At 41.7% G+C, this 16,969-nt stretch overlaps 2 protein-coding genes across 6 annotated transcripts; one reads left to right on the forward strand and one right to left on the reverse strand.

The window, feature by feature from the left end:
• The first annotated feature begins 56 nt into the window (after positions 1-56).
• Brf (Brf RNA polymerase III subunit) lies at positions 57-16,962 on the forward strand. Of its 2 annotated transcripts, XM_064694142.1 has the most exons (8): positions 57-175; positions 387-504; positions 563-931; positions 993-1,097; positions 15,216-15,365; positions 15,431-15,657; positions 15,715-16,636; positions 16,699-16,962. In XM_064694142.1, the coding sequence occupies exons 2-8, from the start codon at positions 432-434 to the stop codon at positions 16,851-16,853; spliced, it is 2,001 nt and encodes a 666-aa protein (XP_064550212.1). In that variant the 5' UTR covers positions 57-175; positions 387-431; the 3' UTR covers positions 16,854-16,962. The 2 variants fall into 2 exon arrangements, with proteins under 2 accessions (XP_064550212.1, XP_064550211.1); XM_064694141.1 differs by lacking the exon at positions 57-175 and having other exon boundaries at positions 303-504.
• Positions 2,034-12,772, reverse strand: lute. 4 transcript variants are annotated; one of them, XM_064694136.1, is made up of 6 exons: positions 12,661-12,772; positions 6,464-6,889; positions 4,191-4,694; positions 3,974-4,127; positions 3,245-3,919; positions 2,034-3,180 (listed from the first exon to the last, which is right to left on the reverse strand). In XM_064694136.1, exons 2-6 carry the CDS (start codon positions 6,801-6,803, stop codon positions 2,661-2,663), a joined length of 2,193 nt encoding a protein of 730 aa, XP_064550206.1. In that variant the 5' UTR covers positions 6,804-6,889; positions 12,661-12,772; the 3' UTR covers positions 2,034-2,660. The 4 variants fall into 4 exon arrangements, with proteins under 4 accessions (XP_064550206.1, XP_064550209.1, XP_064550210.1 ...); XM_064694139.1 differs by lacking the exons at positions 6,464-6,889; positions 12,661-12,772 and adding an exon at positions 4,771-5,173; XM_064694140.1 differs by lacking the exons at positions 6,464-6,889; positions 12,661-12,772 and adding an exon at positions 4,766-5,172.
• Positions 16,963-16,969: the final 7 nt, after the last annotated feature.

Below are 16,969 nucleotides of genomic sequence, written 5' to 3' on the forward strand. Positions count from 1 at the left end.
ACGAAATCAACACCGCAGTGTTGTAAGTGTTTGCTACGCTGGCTATGCGACTCATAAGAGTTGTGGTGACAGTCTCATTTACGTATTTAGTCAATACTGTTCTTAATATATTGTAATGATGTAAAAAATATACATATGTATATTTATCAATGACGGTATTAAATATGGAGACAAGGTTTTGTATTTTCAAATGCTTAATTTTTTGTAAATAAAATTTCTTTGTTAACCGCGTACTAGAAATAACAGCTGTTTATTGGTATTTTGCGCTGTAGCGAAAACGCGTGCGGCATTCTTTTTAGTTTAAATAAAATTTGTGTATATGATTAAAATGTCGTGAAAGACGGTCCTTATGCCTACTTGAGTTGCTAATTTGTGCTCCCATTTAGGACTCTCTAGATATTTTCTTATTATCGAGTAGCTGAATAAACATCATGTCGACGGGATTAAAGTGTCGCAACTGCGGATCTAATGAGATCGAGGAGGATAATGCACGCGGCGATCGCGGTAAGTATATCCTACAAAAGATATGCCACCTATTAATTATCCTTAACGCTGTTTTTAGTCTGCATGAACTGCGGCTCTGTGCTGGAGGATTCGCTCATTGTTTCCGAGGTGCAATTCGAAGAAATGGGCCATGGCGCCGCCGCCATTGGACAGTTTGTTTCCGCCGAGTCCTCGGGTGGTGCCACAAATTATGGATATGGCAAATTCCAAGTTGGCTCCGGCACAGAGTCTCGCGAGGTAACAATCAAAAAGGCTAAGCGCGACATAACGCTCCTGTGCCAGCAGCTGCAGCTGACACAGCATTACGCAGACACTGCTCTCAACTTTTTTAAGATGGCTCTGCATCGTCACCTAACGCGGGGCCGCAAGAGCACCCACATTTATGCTGCTTGCGTGTACATGACCTGCCGCACCGAGGGCACCTCACGTAAGTGGGCAGTGCTTGATTGTGGCACATCTATGGCAATTTATGAGTCTTGTTCTTGCAGATCTACTTATCGACATAAGTGATGTACAGCAGATTTGCTCGTACGAGCTTGGACGCACTTATTTAAAGCTGTCACATGCCTTGTGCATTAATATACCATCCGTGGGTGAGTTTCAATTGTGCTTGTTGGCTTAATTTAACATCGGGCGGGTAGCTGTATACCCTTCAATTAGTAATATCCCCAAATCAGTAATTTCCAATACACAATCGTTTTTACGTAAAAGCTCACAAAAGCCCCTTAATACTTCCTTCACTCGCACTTCTTAATACATGTTCAATGAATACCCATATCGGTCTGATAAATTGGATTTTAGGAAGTTCGGATAGGAAAGAGTAAAAGGGGGGCAAGGTGAGAGAGCTGGTGAAAACAATTAACGAGAGAGTGAGTCGCGAGCGTGTCTCCTCTAAACTCACCGAGCCAGAGAAAAATGGGAGGAGCGAGTAAATAGTGGCCGCGAAAAATTCCTTTAGTGTATCAAGACCAAAGAAGTCACATGCACATCTAATGTTGTTTAAATTCGAAAAAATCTAATAATGTATTTTATTGGTTAATAATCATAATACACAATTTAAAGATTTCATATTCAATATAGGATAACATTCGTCTTAAATTATATATGTATAAAAACGATCGTTTTTATTTAAAAAGCAAAAATCAGTACAATTTCCAAAGAAATCAAAAACTTGAACAGAAATATCATTGTTGCGTAGAGCAGCCTGGGCAGATTAATGCAAAATTGGTTGCTTTTATATCATAGGAAAGGCATTAGTATGGGTTAATATGAATATGTTATTTGAAAGTTTCGTAATCAAGTATAAAATGAGTACGTCTGGCTTGAAGAGATGCGTCATATTGTGCAACTAATGCAACTACAAATGCACACTACAAGGGTATACATAAAGATAATTTTTGCGCATATATATCATTGTCATTCTTATTTGAGAGTTTGGCAAATCCTAATTAAGTGTGTACATCATTAAATGTTTAACTTGGCTTTCAAATTCGTACGCATACTTCAACATGGCGTAATACTCTTTCAAGTGTATATAGTATATATCAATATTTATTTATTTGTTTAGTATATGCTGGCAAAAAATATGTTTGTATGTCGTGTTTTGCATTTAATTTTGTTTAGAATATATTTAGTTATCAATAGCTTGACTGATTGCCCGTTGTTTACTTGCTTATTGAAGATGCCTCTGATTACCTTACATACTGGCTTTCACAACGTCTCAGGTTTTTGGAACGTATTTAGTATAAGTGTATGTATGTGTGTATATGGTTAACTTCTGCGGGTTAACGCTTTCGAATTTAAAATATTTTGTTTGTATGCATTTACCAACAGACTATATGTTTGTATATATATATATATCTCTATGTACTACCAAAACTAGAGCGCTCTACGTGTGATCGTATAAGTGTGTGTATATATAATAACTATATGTATATATATCATACTGATATATATCATTCTAATATATCATACTAATATCGATATCCTTAAAACCCCAATTTGCTTTGTTGTGTTGCACTGAAAACCCATGAGTTTCTATTTTGTGTATGTTCCTGTTGTTGCGTCTGTGTTGGTCTTTTCTGTTGTTGCTGCTGCTGCGGTTGCTGGCGATAATAGCATGCGCCCTGCCACTCCGCGCAGTATAACTGCGCGCATCAGGTGTTGCTGCCATCGCTGCTGGCGGCCGTGCTGCCAAGAGGCAGCTCTTCAGTAGCACTGTTAACATTATTGCTCGAATTGCTTGCGGCTGCCCCATTTGTGACATTGGGCGTTGCGCATATTGAGCTTGTGGGCGAGTTCAGGGCGGTTACTGTAGTGGGTCCGTAGAAGATTAGTTCGGGGATCTGGCCACCCTGCACGCCCGTGCCGTTGGTGCTCTCCGACGAGCATTGGAATTGGAATGTAACATTGCCCATGAGCACTTCAGACATGCCCTCTTGGCCAAAAAAGCTTAGCTCATTGCCATCCAATATAACTGAGGCTGTGTAATAGCACTCTGGTTCGATCTGTATGGGATTCTCAAAGAACACGTGGAAAGTGTTGCTCGACCCATCTGAAAAGAACTTTGTATCATTCTCCGCCAGCGTACGCCCCAATCGCTTCAGCTCAATCTTAACATTGTAGTTGGCCGCTCCCGTCGAAGAACCGTAGAGGCCAAAGCCCACAATGAAAATTCTATGGGGAGGGCAAAAATATTTAAATCGCTGATCTCATATATGTTTCTGTTTGATTTACTCACCTGCGATCTACTGAGAACTGTATAGAATCACAGCGGCCCCGGTAGCGCCACTGATTTGACCGATAGGCGCACGATTGGAAGCGATGGCAAACTTGGGTTTTGAGACCTGCACGCGGTCGCGTGGGAAAGCTGAGAGTGGGCTTGATTTTGGCTGTGAAATGCAAAAACATGTCAATTGTCTCCTGGGATGTGAGTATGCCCGTTTGGGCTACACCATTAGCAAACTCCTCCAGTGTCATGGTCGGTATGCGAATCAGATGCAACGCCTGGCCCAGAACTCGGCGCTTGTTAGGCGACGTTTCGTCGATGCTCATCTTCTCACAGGCATTGATTGCCCAATTGAGCGCAGCTTCAAATAGATGTATCTCTTTGCAGTTTAGTGTCTCGCGTGACAGTATCGACTCGAAAGTCTTAAGGTCAATGTCCACAAAGTCTTCGGACTTAACCGCCATCTCGGCCTGAGCGTCGATCACTTCCCAGCAACGTTGCATCAGTTCGGGCTCCTCGAAAAGACGCGATTGACTGAGAAGTAGACAGGCGTTTTTTGCCGTCAACTTTACTTCCAGATAGTTGACGCAGGCGCGCGCCAAATGTGGCACAATATATTTCTTGGCTGCATACAAAGTGGCCAGTATGTGTTCAGGTTCCAGTTTGATTTCATCACAATAAAGATACCTACAGAGAATTTGAGTGAGTTAGAAATTGGGCAATTAAATAAACGACTCTTACCTTAGAAGCGTTAAAAAGGCTGTGGGCTCTACATCGGGCACTTTGATTTCCTGCTTGTCCTCCGCTAAGCCGCCGTAGAACATGGCATAAAATACAGAGCTGCCCGTTGCGAGTATATATTTGTGTGCGGGTATAGTCTGAATGGGATCAAAATCTATTGAATTCGCAAAGGAATACGATTAATTTGGTGTCTCCTATGTGATCCGTTATAGCCTACCAAACTCGCTGCCCACGATGAACTTGACATCTGACAGCAGCTCATTGTTAAACATTGCCGCATTGCGCTCCAGCACGGTTGCCTTGCTGGCCTGCCAGTTTGGATCGGCCGTGTCAATTGCATTGGAGGCGCCTACGGCGGCATAGCTGCTATTGCTGCCAGCTGCACACACATACGATCCGCTGCCGCTGCTGGGCGTTGACGTTGCAATAGCTGCGTTCGCCGCAGCCGCTGCCGAGGCAATGGCCGCTGCGGCCGCTGAACTGGAGGGTAGGCAAAATGTGGTGGGACTACTGCCACTGTTGCTGCTGTTCAGTGCGCCTGGGGACGCCAAGGGCGAGGATGGCGCACTTATGGGCTGCGTAATCTGTATATTATGATCGGCGGCGCTGCCAGAACCCGCACCTGGAGATGTGACTGCGGCACCACGCTGCTGTTGCTGCTGCTGCTGATGATTGTGCGGCGGCGAGTGCAACAGTCCGTTGCCATTGTTTAGCGTCTCCACTGAAAAGTAGAATAGTTCAATAAATTGTTTTAGCATAGATTTCCATATTTATATCTAAACCATGCCCAACCGTACTCCGCCAGCTTCTGCAGAAATCGCTGCAGCATTTGGTAACTACTAGCCTCCTCGGCCTCACTTCCGCTACTGCGCCAGTTCCCATCGGTGTCCCCATTCGCCGTGGCTGCAGCAATGGCGGCCCCCTTCCGAAACGGTCCCCCATATCAAACCCAAACGTAATGTGGAACGTCCAAAAATAGCTGCGTCGACGTTGGCGCTGCTGTTGTTGCTAAATCTGCAGCTCGCGACTTTTAGCACGGACCCCAAAGCAGCGTTGTCTGTGTGCGTCTCCTTGATATTAATAATAATGTGCGTCTGTGTTTTTATGTGCGTGAATTGCTAATCGGAGCGGATTATCACTTTGTTGTTTTTTAAAAATGTCAGAGTTATGTGTCTTAATTATTTTGAACATATACAAATCAACAAGTAAATAATAATAAACAAAATCCACCCCTTTAACCCTACCTCCTATTCAACTGTCACACACATACTACAACAGTCGTCGCCTGTTTTGTGAAAAATCGATAACACGGACACACGCACACAGGTACTCGTAGCGACGACGCACCTGCTATTTTGTGTATTTGCTTGCACTTTTCTTACCATTAATCCAGCCGCCGTTATGCTGGGAGTGTGACATGGATTCTTGATTCCGTTTGTTAGTTGTTTTCAACGAGAATCGATTCAAGGCGTTGTTGTTGCTATTATTGCTATTATTATGGCTATTGCTGCTGCTAGCCATGACTACGCTGTGTTTGTATTGTTTGCACAGCAGTCAGAGAATGGAAAATTCCGAAAGGTCACTAACCGACTTTTAGGAAAAAACACAATGTGGGCACTCTGCTTTTACTTTGAAATGAGTGCATCCAATTTGTTTTCAATTAACTGGCGACATTTTTAATGTCATTTTAAAAATTAAAGAAACCTGCGTATATCGGCCTGAAAGAACTTTCAGTAGTCGGCAGATAGATAACTCGATAGACAGTGGCGGTCAGACGATTGTCGATCTACACATAACATCCACACTAGCGATGCATCTGGCTGGTGTGTGATATAGCGGCCAGCTTTTTGGCGGCTTAAGGCGCGCGTGTTTTGAGTTTGAATGAGCTGAATTTCAATTTACTTTGGCTTTACGTCAGTTTCGCAAGCGGCTTGGGCCGCAATTCATTGATTATATCATGGTCGCGGCTAATATGTATTTCCGTCATGCCAATTTGAAACGCTGTGCCCGCGCTCGCGTTCCTGCACTTGGGCTGCCCCATTAAAAAACGTCAATGCGTACGTGAATTCCAAACATTACCACAGCCTTGTTCAGTAGCTGAGGCAGCATCATGTACATATTAGCCCATGCTTTTAGTTTTTAAACTTGACTCATATTTTTTTGTTTGAATACAGCTATTGATTATGGCTGGGCTGCGCATATTTAATATGACCACCAAAAATTTGAACTTGAAATCGATTTGGTTGCTTGTTTGGGCATCGTTGCTGTCATCGCTGAAGGTTTGTTGATTTCTTAGCACACTAAAAAAAACACACACACACACCTGAGATTTTTACAAATTGAACACACACGCACACACACAAAACCAGTTTCTGCTTATGAGCTACCGGCTAAGCCAAGAAAGAAAACAACAAAAATGTTGTTGACCTTTGCTTTAACGAATTTTCAATGAGTAGCTTCCTACGGATTTCCCACATGCCCAATACTTACTGTTGCGCTGGCGCTGCTGCTGCTGATCCGTTTGATCTTGCTCGGGCGGCGGCAGTTCCTCGTTTTCCGGGACGCGTGCCGCGTATTCCGGCTCATAGTTGTGCGCATAGGCGCTGCCCCAATGGCCGGCAAAGTCGTCCTCTTCGAGCGTTAACAGGTGATCCAGCACCTGCACGCCCCGTTCGAGGGGACCGTGAAATTTGTTAATTAGCTCGGAGAGACGCAGATTGAGGCCGTAGTTGGCGCCGTTGACGCTTCTTGGCTTCGTCGTATCGATCGCCCAGTAGAATAGATGACGCCCCAGATGACTGCTCAGGGTGTTTGCAAAGGCTTCGATCATCTTTGTAGCATCATCGTTGCGAAATGTGGCATGTTTACAAACGCACGCTCCTCGTTTCCGACTCCCACGGCACTCTGGCACTGCAACTAATCAAAAGGCCAAGCGTGAGATTATATAATATGATAATACAGTCACTGAACTCTCACACACACACTCACGCACTCTCTCTCTCTCTCTCTATCTATTTATCTATCTGCTGTTTCTCTAACCCGAAATCTCGGTTTGCGGTCTCTGCGTTGCACTTTCACTTCCACTTCCCATTTTCATTTCCACACGCATTTGTCGCTTTTGGATTAGCTACAGGAAATCGTTTAAACTGGCTCGGCCTTGGCGTTTTTCGGGTCGCTCTGCTCTCATGTAATCCGATCTCCCCGCTTTTGCTTTCATTTTCACAGTCATTTCTCGGGCAGAATCCACACCTGTCGTCGTGATGCCTGTGTGGATGCCTGCGCTGAGCTACGGAAATTATGCAAGCGGCCACATTTAATTGGCAGCAATGCGAAGTCCGTAACCAAAACAAAACGGCAACACTACAAAAACACACACACACACACACTAATACACTGTCGCAAACACTGGACAACACATTCCGTGGTGTCATGCCGCTGACGATCCGCTCGACATGCTGACTGCCAGCGGGAGATGCGGGAGTGCGTTTAGCAATCAACAAGCGACGACGTCCCGCAAAAAATCTAACAAATAATTAGTTGGCACCCAATGAAAATTTGGCATGCGATTGTTTCCGGGGCAGCATTTTGTAGATCTCCTAATTATAACATTAACTCAGCTGATCACTGACAGAATTCGGTAAGCTACGAACAGCTGGTTTGACCAGCCGAGCTTGACCGGAGCTGAGCTTGTTTGTATAAAGTAATTTAATTAACTGCAGAGTTAATTCAAATCTGATTGTGATATATAACTATTTATATATTATTACTCACTTAGTATTGTCTTTGGTATAACTATTAACTATTAAAATCAAGGCTGCCAGCTGGATTTGAACCAAATACTGTGAAGCAAACTTCGAACCAAAGCAGTTCAGCAATAATCAGCCGAACCGAACCATATTTTTCAAAAATGATTGGGCTCAAAATACAAAACTTTTACGGGAGATGGGCTCAAAATACAAGTCTTTTGCGGGAGACCCAGCATCAATGCATTTAAATAACGTGGCTTGTTTTTTGTCTAACCATATTTGGTTGATGTCGATTTTGGGTGGGTGGCACATTTGAATAAATTAAAATTGAATTGTTTCATTCGAATTTTGAAAATAAATGATATGTTTACAAACGAAATTTATAAGCTCGAGCCGTAATCCCAACCACCCCGACAATTTCAATAAGTAGGGTTTATTTTTTAAAATAATATATATACGTCCATGCGCAGCTGTGCTTCATGTAGCTGAGTATATATCTACTATATATTATGTGCACACTACGCTGAATGCTGTTCAGTGTTGAGAATGCTGCGTTTTCAGTGCTGCACAATGCACAATAAAGCGAAATTTTAACAGAAATGATTCAGAGTTAATTTCAAGAAAAGTGAGACGTGCATTGTTAGGCTAATTCCTATGTACATCAATCTGCATTTAGGTATGTCACATATGTATATGGGTATCTGTGATCCATAAGAGTGCATCTGCTATATACAATCTTTGATATTTATACGCGTAATTCCACAAATACTTGCAATTTATGCTAAATGCATTTCTCGACTTGACAAGCAAGTCACGTTTAGTACTCATCACTTGTAGACTTCATTTTCGTTTTCCTATTGTTTTCTGTTTTTTGTTTATGCACATTTCGCATTTTGTAGTCAGTTCTTGGTTAATTTGTGTTCCGCTTTGGCTTTTGCAGTTTGGAAACGCATTTCAAATTTGCCGCTTGCATTAACTTTACGCGCCCTTTTCTTAATTTATGTATTTTGTTGGCTCCGTTTTCATTACATTTTTCATTGCCTCTTTAATTGCAAATGTCGACCCCATTTTGACCAAGCCGGGTCAGACCGCAACCACCGGCGAGCGACAGGCGGACAGACAGACGGACGGACGGACAAACGGGCAGACGGTTGGACAGACATGAGACGGTCACAGACCCAGACCCTAGAGAGACCCCAAAACAACGCCCGCGTAACACTTTCGATTTTTATTTCCTCATTACATGCGTACAATGCAAAAGAAAAGAAAAGGCAAAAAACCAAAAAAATAAAAACAATATATTTATAAAAAAAAAAAACTCAAGAAAAAAGTGAAGAGCTGTCTTTTTTTGTTGTTTTTTTGTTGGCTTCGTGGAGCTGCTAAATTGGTCTTCTCTCTTGTTTTCTCATTATACCTTAACTCACTTTACGGGCCACGTTAAAAATATATTTTGTTGCATTTTCATTTGCAGTCCGATTTTGCAATCACAACGCATTTAGCTGATTAGCGAAATACAGTAGAGAGCGGCGATTCGAATTACCCAAAAAAAAGGGAGGGCAAAAACAGTTATTGGCCATACGTGAACAAAAAGATTGGCCTTAAATCCAAGCCCTCGCAGCTGAGTAGCCATTCGCTCACGTGGCTGTTGATTTGACGATTTTGCGCTTTAATTACGAGCGCTTGTCAGATCGTTTGGCGCAATAAAAAAGGGCATTTGAACTATGTCATAAGGTTTGTTGGCCTACCAATATCTTTTTTATGTTTAAGTACTGCAGTTCTAGTCTTAATTTCCTGCTCGATTTCCTATTGTATATGCGGATTTGGTCTGTGTCTCCAATTGTCAATTCAAATACAAAGCTCCCACTTCTCAACTCTCTGTGATCCATATTATATGTGTTGCATACATAAGTATGTTTGTTTTAAATAAAGTACTATATTATATATATTTTTTTTATGAGAACTATAGAGTTTTACAATAAAATCGAGAAAGTAAGGATAACCTGGGCACGATGAAGATTTTATACCCTTGTAGACATTTACCTTTGGCAGATATGCGAGAATAGTGAACCTCAAAAACGTTTAGTTTGATAAAAATATTTTTGAAAAGAGAATATTTTGAAGAGAAGAACTATTCGACTGATCGTTCCTATGACAGCTATATGAAGTAGTGGTCCGATTCGTCTCCGACATATGGACTGCTTGCAACAGAAAGTTGCAAAGCTTAAAGACAATAGCTTTAAAACTGAGAGACGAGTACCCAAAAAGAAACGGACAGTCGGTCGTGGCTATATAAACTTGGCTGTTGATGCTGATCTATATTATATGTACATTTTGGGCTCGAAGCTGTCTATGCGTTAGACATATCATGACAAAATAATAGTAGCAGGGTATCAAATAAACATCTTTGATCGTACATCTTTTCTATGAACTGTTTACTTTCCCTCTTTAATTTTATATTTACGTGATTCTTTTTCCCTCTTCCATTATTCAAGGAAAGCACAGCTAGTGATAAATAATAAGAGTAGCTTGCCCTTTAGAACTTATAAGCCAGAGTATCTGCTACTCGTCATTATGATCTTAGCTCATCTTTTAGCTTTTCGCTTTTTTTTTTTGTTTTTTAGTATTTTTGAATCTGCTGTGTATCTGTTAGGTGTTGTCAAATTACTTTATGCCTCGTTTCGAGTGCCCTTAGGTGGTTTTGCAATCATTCAGGCAGGCAGCCAAGCAGTCAGGTGTCGGTCGCTTGGGGGTTGTCTGTCAGTCTGTCTGTCAGTCAGGCGGTCGGGTTGTCGGTCGGTTGAGGCCTTGCGGTTTAGACGCTTTGATTTGCAGATAATTTTATAGACATTAGTGTGCAGTTTTACTACTCGTACAACAATCTACTCGTTTTTATTAATATTTCTTTATATGCAATTACATGCATGTACATACAAGTACATACATATACATATATCGAATCTTTTTTCTATATTTTTTTTGGAAAGTCATGCTGTATTTTGTCTAATGACTTGCCGACTTAACATTTTTTGACTTTTGTTTGGCTTTTGAAGTCTTTCAAAAGTGTTTCACAATGAGCCCAAAAATTCCCCCCACACAATGCGCTTTACTCTTGGGTTCTTTATCAAGCTGAAAGTCATGCGCATAATTTTTTTGTTTTTGTCTTCCTGCGACAGCCTCTAAATTTAATATATGATTTCTGATATTTGTGTTTCTACTATTAGTTTGTTGCGAAAACCAGTTTCAAAGTTGTTGTTGTTGTTGTTGTTGTGCTTTTGTTTGCTCAATTTCTTAAGCGCTTCGATATTCTATGGCCGCATTGAATTGTCATCAGGTTTTTTGGGACTGTCCAAAAGTGTTTTTTCCTCCTTTTCTATTTTCGTATTATTTAATATTTAAATATTCATGTCTCAAGTCGCGCGCTTCTCTGAGCAGAATTTCAATGAACCATTCGCAAAACGAGAATAGGAAGACAGTTTTATTTTATTTTTTCCTTTTCTGCGGTCTTAACAACGGGTGGGGCAATTTATATTTGTTGTTTTTGTTGGTGTTGGCTACGAGTGAAAACTAAATGGAATTGTTTGTTTGTCATAGACGAGTATATTCGCTGCCAGATCTTGGCGCGTTCCGAGCGGCTTCTTCGCAATTTCCGTGCCTTAAAACAACTATTAACAAAAACACCTTAACAAATTGGTCATAATTAAATACTGTAAATTACAGCTTAGGGTAAATTATTATATGACGAGACAAGCACAAAGAAATTATTCAAGGTTCGAAGAAAATTGAGAAAATAGGTAGATAGCACATAGTATAAAATATGTATATATATATATTGTCAAATTGAATATGCACTTTGGCAACATTTTAATGCATTGATTATAATTATAATATTTATATCGATTAGGGAATTTTTGCTGTATTAACTTTAGTTGGGATAAATCTATTAACTATTTTCATTATCTGCATATAAGTGTAATTAAAATGTATATTTTTAGCATTTTTTTGCAACTATTTATTTTATTTAGAATATATACTTTATAATTTGTTATTTCTGTTAAATTCACTTTGATTGCATGATATCGAATAAAAAATATGCAAGTATTGTTGAGACAGCACAAGTAATCACTCATTAGACTCGAAGTGCTACTCAGAGTGGGGACTCACAATGACCAATCAATGGGTTGTCAAAAATATGCCCGATCATTTGGCACACTTTATATTTAAGGCAGTTAAGTTAGTTAAGTTATTCAGACAGCTTAACATTCTGATCTACTCGTACGACTTGTGGCAAAACTTGAACTTTATTTTGTTTGATTTTGCATTAGCTAATTTCTGTATACGCATTAAGTATTCTGTTTAAACAGATTTTTAGCACTTTCTTTGCCCAGCTTTAGTTTAAGCTGGGCTTAAATACACGTTTTCTCTGTTAAATCTTAACTTCTGATCAAATGCTTCTTTGTTTTATTATTTATTCAAAAATATTGTTTACATTGACGTCATAAATTATTTGCACATTATTATTAAAAAAATGTGTCAACAGGTAAGACGACCAAAATCGTCGGCCTGCTGAGCGAAGAGAAAAAGATAGAGATTGAGTGAGTGAGAGAGAGAGGGCTGCGAGATAATTATTATGAGATATAACCGGCGAAATTTTAATTAAACATGTGATTTAATTCGATTTATTTGTTGTGTTTTTTAATTGCAGTGCACTTCACAACGATGTGAATTTGTTTGTTTTTAGATATATAGTATATATATCTTTTTTTATTATACACGCACTTTGCCGGCTCTCAACTCAATTGCACATAAATTAAAACGTCAACAGAAGAACGCGCGCTTTGCAATTAATAATATTTATTCAACAATTTCAAGACAAACACACACACACTCACACATACACATAATAACAATTAAATATAAAAAATGTTTAGATATTTTTTTTACATGTGATTTTTGCGCATGCGCGTCGTTCGACTTTGCTGCTGCGGCTACGGCTGCTGCTGCTGCTGCTATTGCTTTTAGTTGTTCGCGAGTCAACGAACGAATTCGAAATGACACGACGACAGCAGCGATTCAGCTTCTTGACGATCGACGCGTTGCCGCTCAGGTGTTTCTCAGGTATTTCGTCTGCGAGCGGGTCGACTGTGTTGCCTTGACAGACGCATGAATTGTGCATTTATCGCATGCGATATTTCTATTTATTTCGTTTGGTGATTTTTTATTTATTTATTTATGTTTGTTTGCAGAGTGTGAATAAAATGTAGTTTACGGTTTCAATTTGATTTTTATGCCCAGCTTGGAATAGCGTTAATTTTTGTTTATTATTTATTTAGTTAGACCCTTTTGCATAAGGTTTTAAATATGAGAAGAGCCTTGCAGCAAGGTGTCTCTCCTGAGCTTTAAGTGGTCGCCCTAGTCAGTGTTAGAAATATGTTTATTAAATTCGCAAAAAAGCCTATAACTAACACACATAAGTAAAACCACGAAAATAATATTTAAACTCTTTCTTTTGTTCGTACTTCGTTTCATTTAACGAAAGGCTTGCATAAAACTGATTTGTTTATTCTGAAAACTAAAACTGACTTGTATTATGTTTGATTTGTTTTATGTTTACAGGTTTCAGTCTGGCATATTTAATAGGCTTACCTAATAGTTATGATCCGAACTCATACAAAGAGGCCGGCGTTTAAATTTTATACAATCTTTATAGGCATCTATTTATTTGTAAGCTGCGCTTAATTTGTTGTTAATTGATTGAGACAGAATTCAGATATTGAAGGTTGGCGGGTTTAGTTATTGCTTAATATTTAAGCAAACCACAGCACAATGCTAGTTAATAATTAATCGTGGCTAAATTAAATAGCAATTAAGCACCATAGCCGAGTTAATTGCGTCTAGGAAAGCGCTTGCCCAAATTGTTGCCATTTTGCAAGGGCAACAAAGTGTTCGCTGGGCGCAGTCCGGGGGGTTTTTTTTTTGGTGGGGAGGGGGTGTTGTGTAACACGCCCAAAACGATAATTGCTGTCATGACAAACGCAAAAATAAAGTTTAAATAATAATAATTTCGCTAGCTCCTGCAATGAGCGCTGGCGTCGGCGGACAGGGAAACATTAAGAAACCATTAGCAGCAGCAGATACCGTGGCCGCCCCGCCCCGCCCCCTCTGCCACACCGCCCGCAGCGGGCTGCTGTCAGATATGGGGGAGCAGCAACTGCAACAGCTGCTGCTGGATGAGTGGATGCTGCACAGAAGGGTCAATGCAGTCGCAGCAGCGACAACGGCATCATTTTTCAAGTGGAACCACTCGACAGTTGCATGAGTGGGCGGCTTGAACTTAGGCGGGGTTGGGCTGTCTTAAATATGCGCATTCATTAGGGTTTAATAAATATTTTTTCGAGCACTCTTGCCGGACCCTGTGAAAACCGCCGCAACCCAAAGGGGCTGTTGTTGTGCTTGTAATTGCCGTCGACGTTTAGCGGCTGCCTCAGTGTGTCAAGTTGTTGCACAAACAGGGCTTAAGGGCCTGCCCAGAAGGCTAATGGGCGCGCACACATATCACACATATCGCATATCGACTGCACCACTGTGCATATAATTTTGGCATCTCAATATAAATTCGTATCGTTTAATGCAAATTTGTAGCTTAAGATTGACGGTCAACTGGACCCCAAGCGCCCCTGTGACTTTAGTCACACGCTTGTCAAATATTAGCACCGTCTCGCTTGGCGCAGTTGACTGCAAGGTTGTTTAGTTTAGGTCTATTGTGGACTTAGTATTTTGTATTTGGTATATGGTGTTTAAGTTTGTGCTCTTCGCACTCTTTTCGCACATAATTTTGATTTTCCAGTGCGTTTTGTGCAAAGTCTATTTGCCTTGCGTGTGTGTTGGCGGGTTCTTTGTTGTTGCTGTTGCTATTTGCTTTCGGGCCAGTTACTAATTGCTGCGCGTTGCTGTGTCACCTTTTTGCATTTTCCAGACCAACTAGAACTAATTACCGGCTTAAGAGGCAAACACAAATGGCCAAAAAGACGTACTCAACACGTCTTTCAGGCAACCTGACGTATGCGCAATATTGCTGCGGTTTTCAAATCTATCGCATGCTACTAAAAAGCTAACTAACTTGCTCTCACTCTCTCTCTCTTACTTGTGCTCAATCTTGACTCGATCACAAGCCGCTCTCTCTCTCTCTCTCTGTGTCTCTCTTTTTGTCTTTCGTGACTGCGCTCAATGCCAGCGTCTTGTAAAAGTTGAATGAATTAAAAAGAATATCGTCTTGGCGCTCGGGTTCAAGTTTGTTTTTCGGCTGTCGCATGGCCGGTTATTGGCTATTTTCGATTTCATTGCTTAGAGGCGCTTTGAAGGTCGCTGAACGACTTCTTTTGCTGCGGCTTGTTATCAATTTTTTTTGGTGGCCATGTGGTTCGGCAGCCAAGAAAAAAACTTGTTGTTGTGCACTTAATTGACAAGTTCCTTATTGCATCATTTACACGCCTTTTCAGATCCCTGTCTGTACATCATGCGCTTCGCGAACCGACTGCAGCTGGGGCCCAAGACCCACGAGGTGTCCATGACGGCGCTGCGCATTGTGCAGCGCATGAAGAAGGACTGTATGCACTCGGGACGTCGACCCACTGGACTCTGCGGAGCAGGTGAGTTTTCCGTAAATTGATTTTAGTTGATTTTTTTGTAATTTGTTGGCTTTTGAAATTTGCAGCACTGTTGATTGCCGCTCGCATGCACGAGTTTAGCCGCACCCTCGCAGATGTCATCGGTGTAGTTAAAATTCATGAGTCCACGCTGCGCAAGCGCCTGTCCGAGTTCGCTGAGACGCCGTCGGGTGGTCTGACACTGGAGGAGTTCATGACCGTTGACTTGGAGCGTGAACAGGACCCGCCCTCGTTTAAGGCAGCGCGAATTAAAGATCGCGAGCTCATACAAAATGTGAGTACATATTTCATGTAAATAAAATCTTTTTTTGATCTAACCTTAATATCATAGATGGGCGTGCATGAGCTGACGGAGCTGCAGAAGGAGATCGATGCGCATTTGGAAAAAGATATTGGAAAATACACTGAAAGCGTTTTGCGAAAAGTGACAAAAGGCAAGAAGGAAGAGTCTGCACAGTCAAGCAAACATAATCAGTTGTCGGAAACGGAACTTGAAATACAGGAGTCCAGAGAATTCATTGAGGCATCCAATGCCGAAGCTATTCAAGAGTTTATTGTAAACAACACGGATACGGACTCTAAGCCCCAAGCAGTCATGACCAGCGCCGTAATCGAAGGTCTGCGTCCCGACATCGAGGCCATTTGCCGTGTAACCGAAAGTGAGCTGGAGGACGTAGAGCGCGCCAAGCAGCCAATGGAGACTGAGTTATTTGTTGACGACTTGAACGATGAGGAACTCGATCAGTATGTGCTAACGGAGCAGGAGGCCGACACTAAACTAAGCATGTGGAAGAATTTAAACGCAGAGTTTCTCCGCGAGCAAAAGGAGCGAGAGGAACGGCTGGCCAAGGAGCGTGAGGAGGGCAAGCCTGAGAAGAAGAAGCGCAAACCTAGGAAGAAAGTCATCGGGCCATCGTCTACCGCTGGCGAAGCCATCGAGAAGATGCTGCAGGAGAAGAAGATCTCCAGTAAAATCAATTACGACATCCTAAAAACCCTAACAGAAGGCATGGGCTCGTTTACGGGCGAGGGTGAGACAGTTGAAGATGCTCCCAAGCCGAAGACATTGGAGGAGCTGGAGCAGACTCCCGTCATTGTGGAGGAGGGACCCATCTCAGGCAAAAGCAGCCGCGGCAAACCAAACTACGATATGCCAGGACCCAGTCGAAAGCGCGTCAAAGTGGAGGCTGGGCTGCCCGTCACTGAGCCCGAGGAGCAGCTGGAGGCCAAACCAGAGATTGCGCAGGAACCAGGTGAGCTCGAGGCTGTAATTTTATTGCCGACATATTCTTTATTTATTGTTTCGGTCTTTTAGATGAGCTAGATGACGAAGCCGAAGCAGAGGATGCCGATGCCGAAGCCGAACCAGAGCCGGAGCCAGAGGCCACGCTGCAGGATATGCTAAACCAGGGCGCTGGAGATGACGACGATGAGTATGGCTATGGCTTTGACGAGGAGGAGGAATACTAAGTTTGGGCGTAGCATTTAGTATTAACACATTCTATACGGTCATTTTTATACACAAAAAGATAATCAGCAACTACTCATAATATAATTAAATTAAGCCTTAAATTTACAACTTTGCC

This window comes from Drosophila montana, unplaced genomic scaffold (genome assembly GCF_035044405.1).
Source record: "Drosophila montana isolate Dmon_TW-CO22-7 unplaced genomic scaffold, ASM3504440v1 contig_3733_1, whole genome shotgun sequence".
Lineage (NCBI taxonomy): Eukaryota > Metazoa > Arthropoda > Insecta > Diptera > Drosophilidae > Drosophila > Drosophila montana.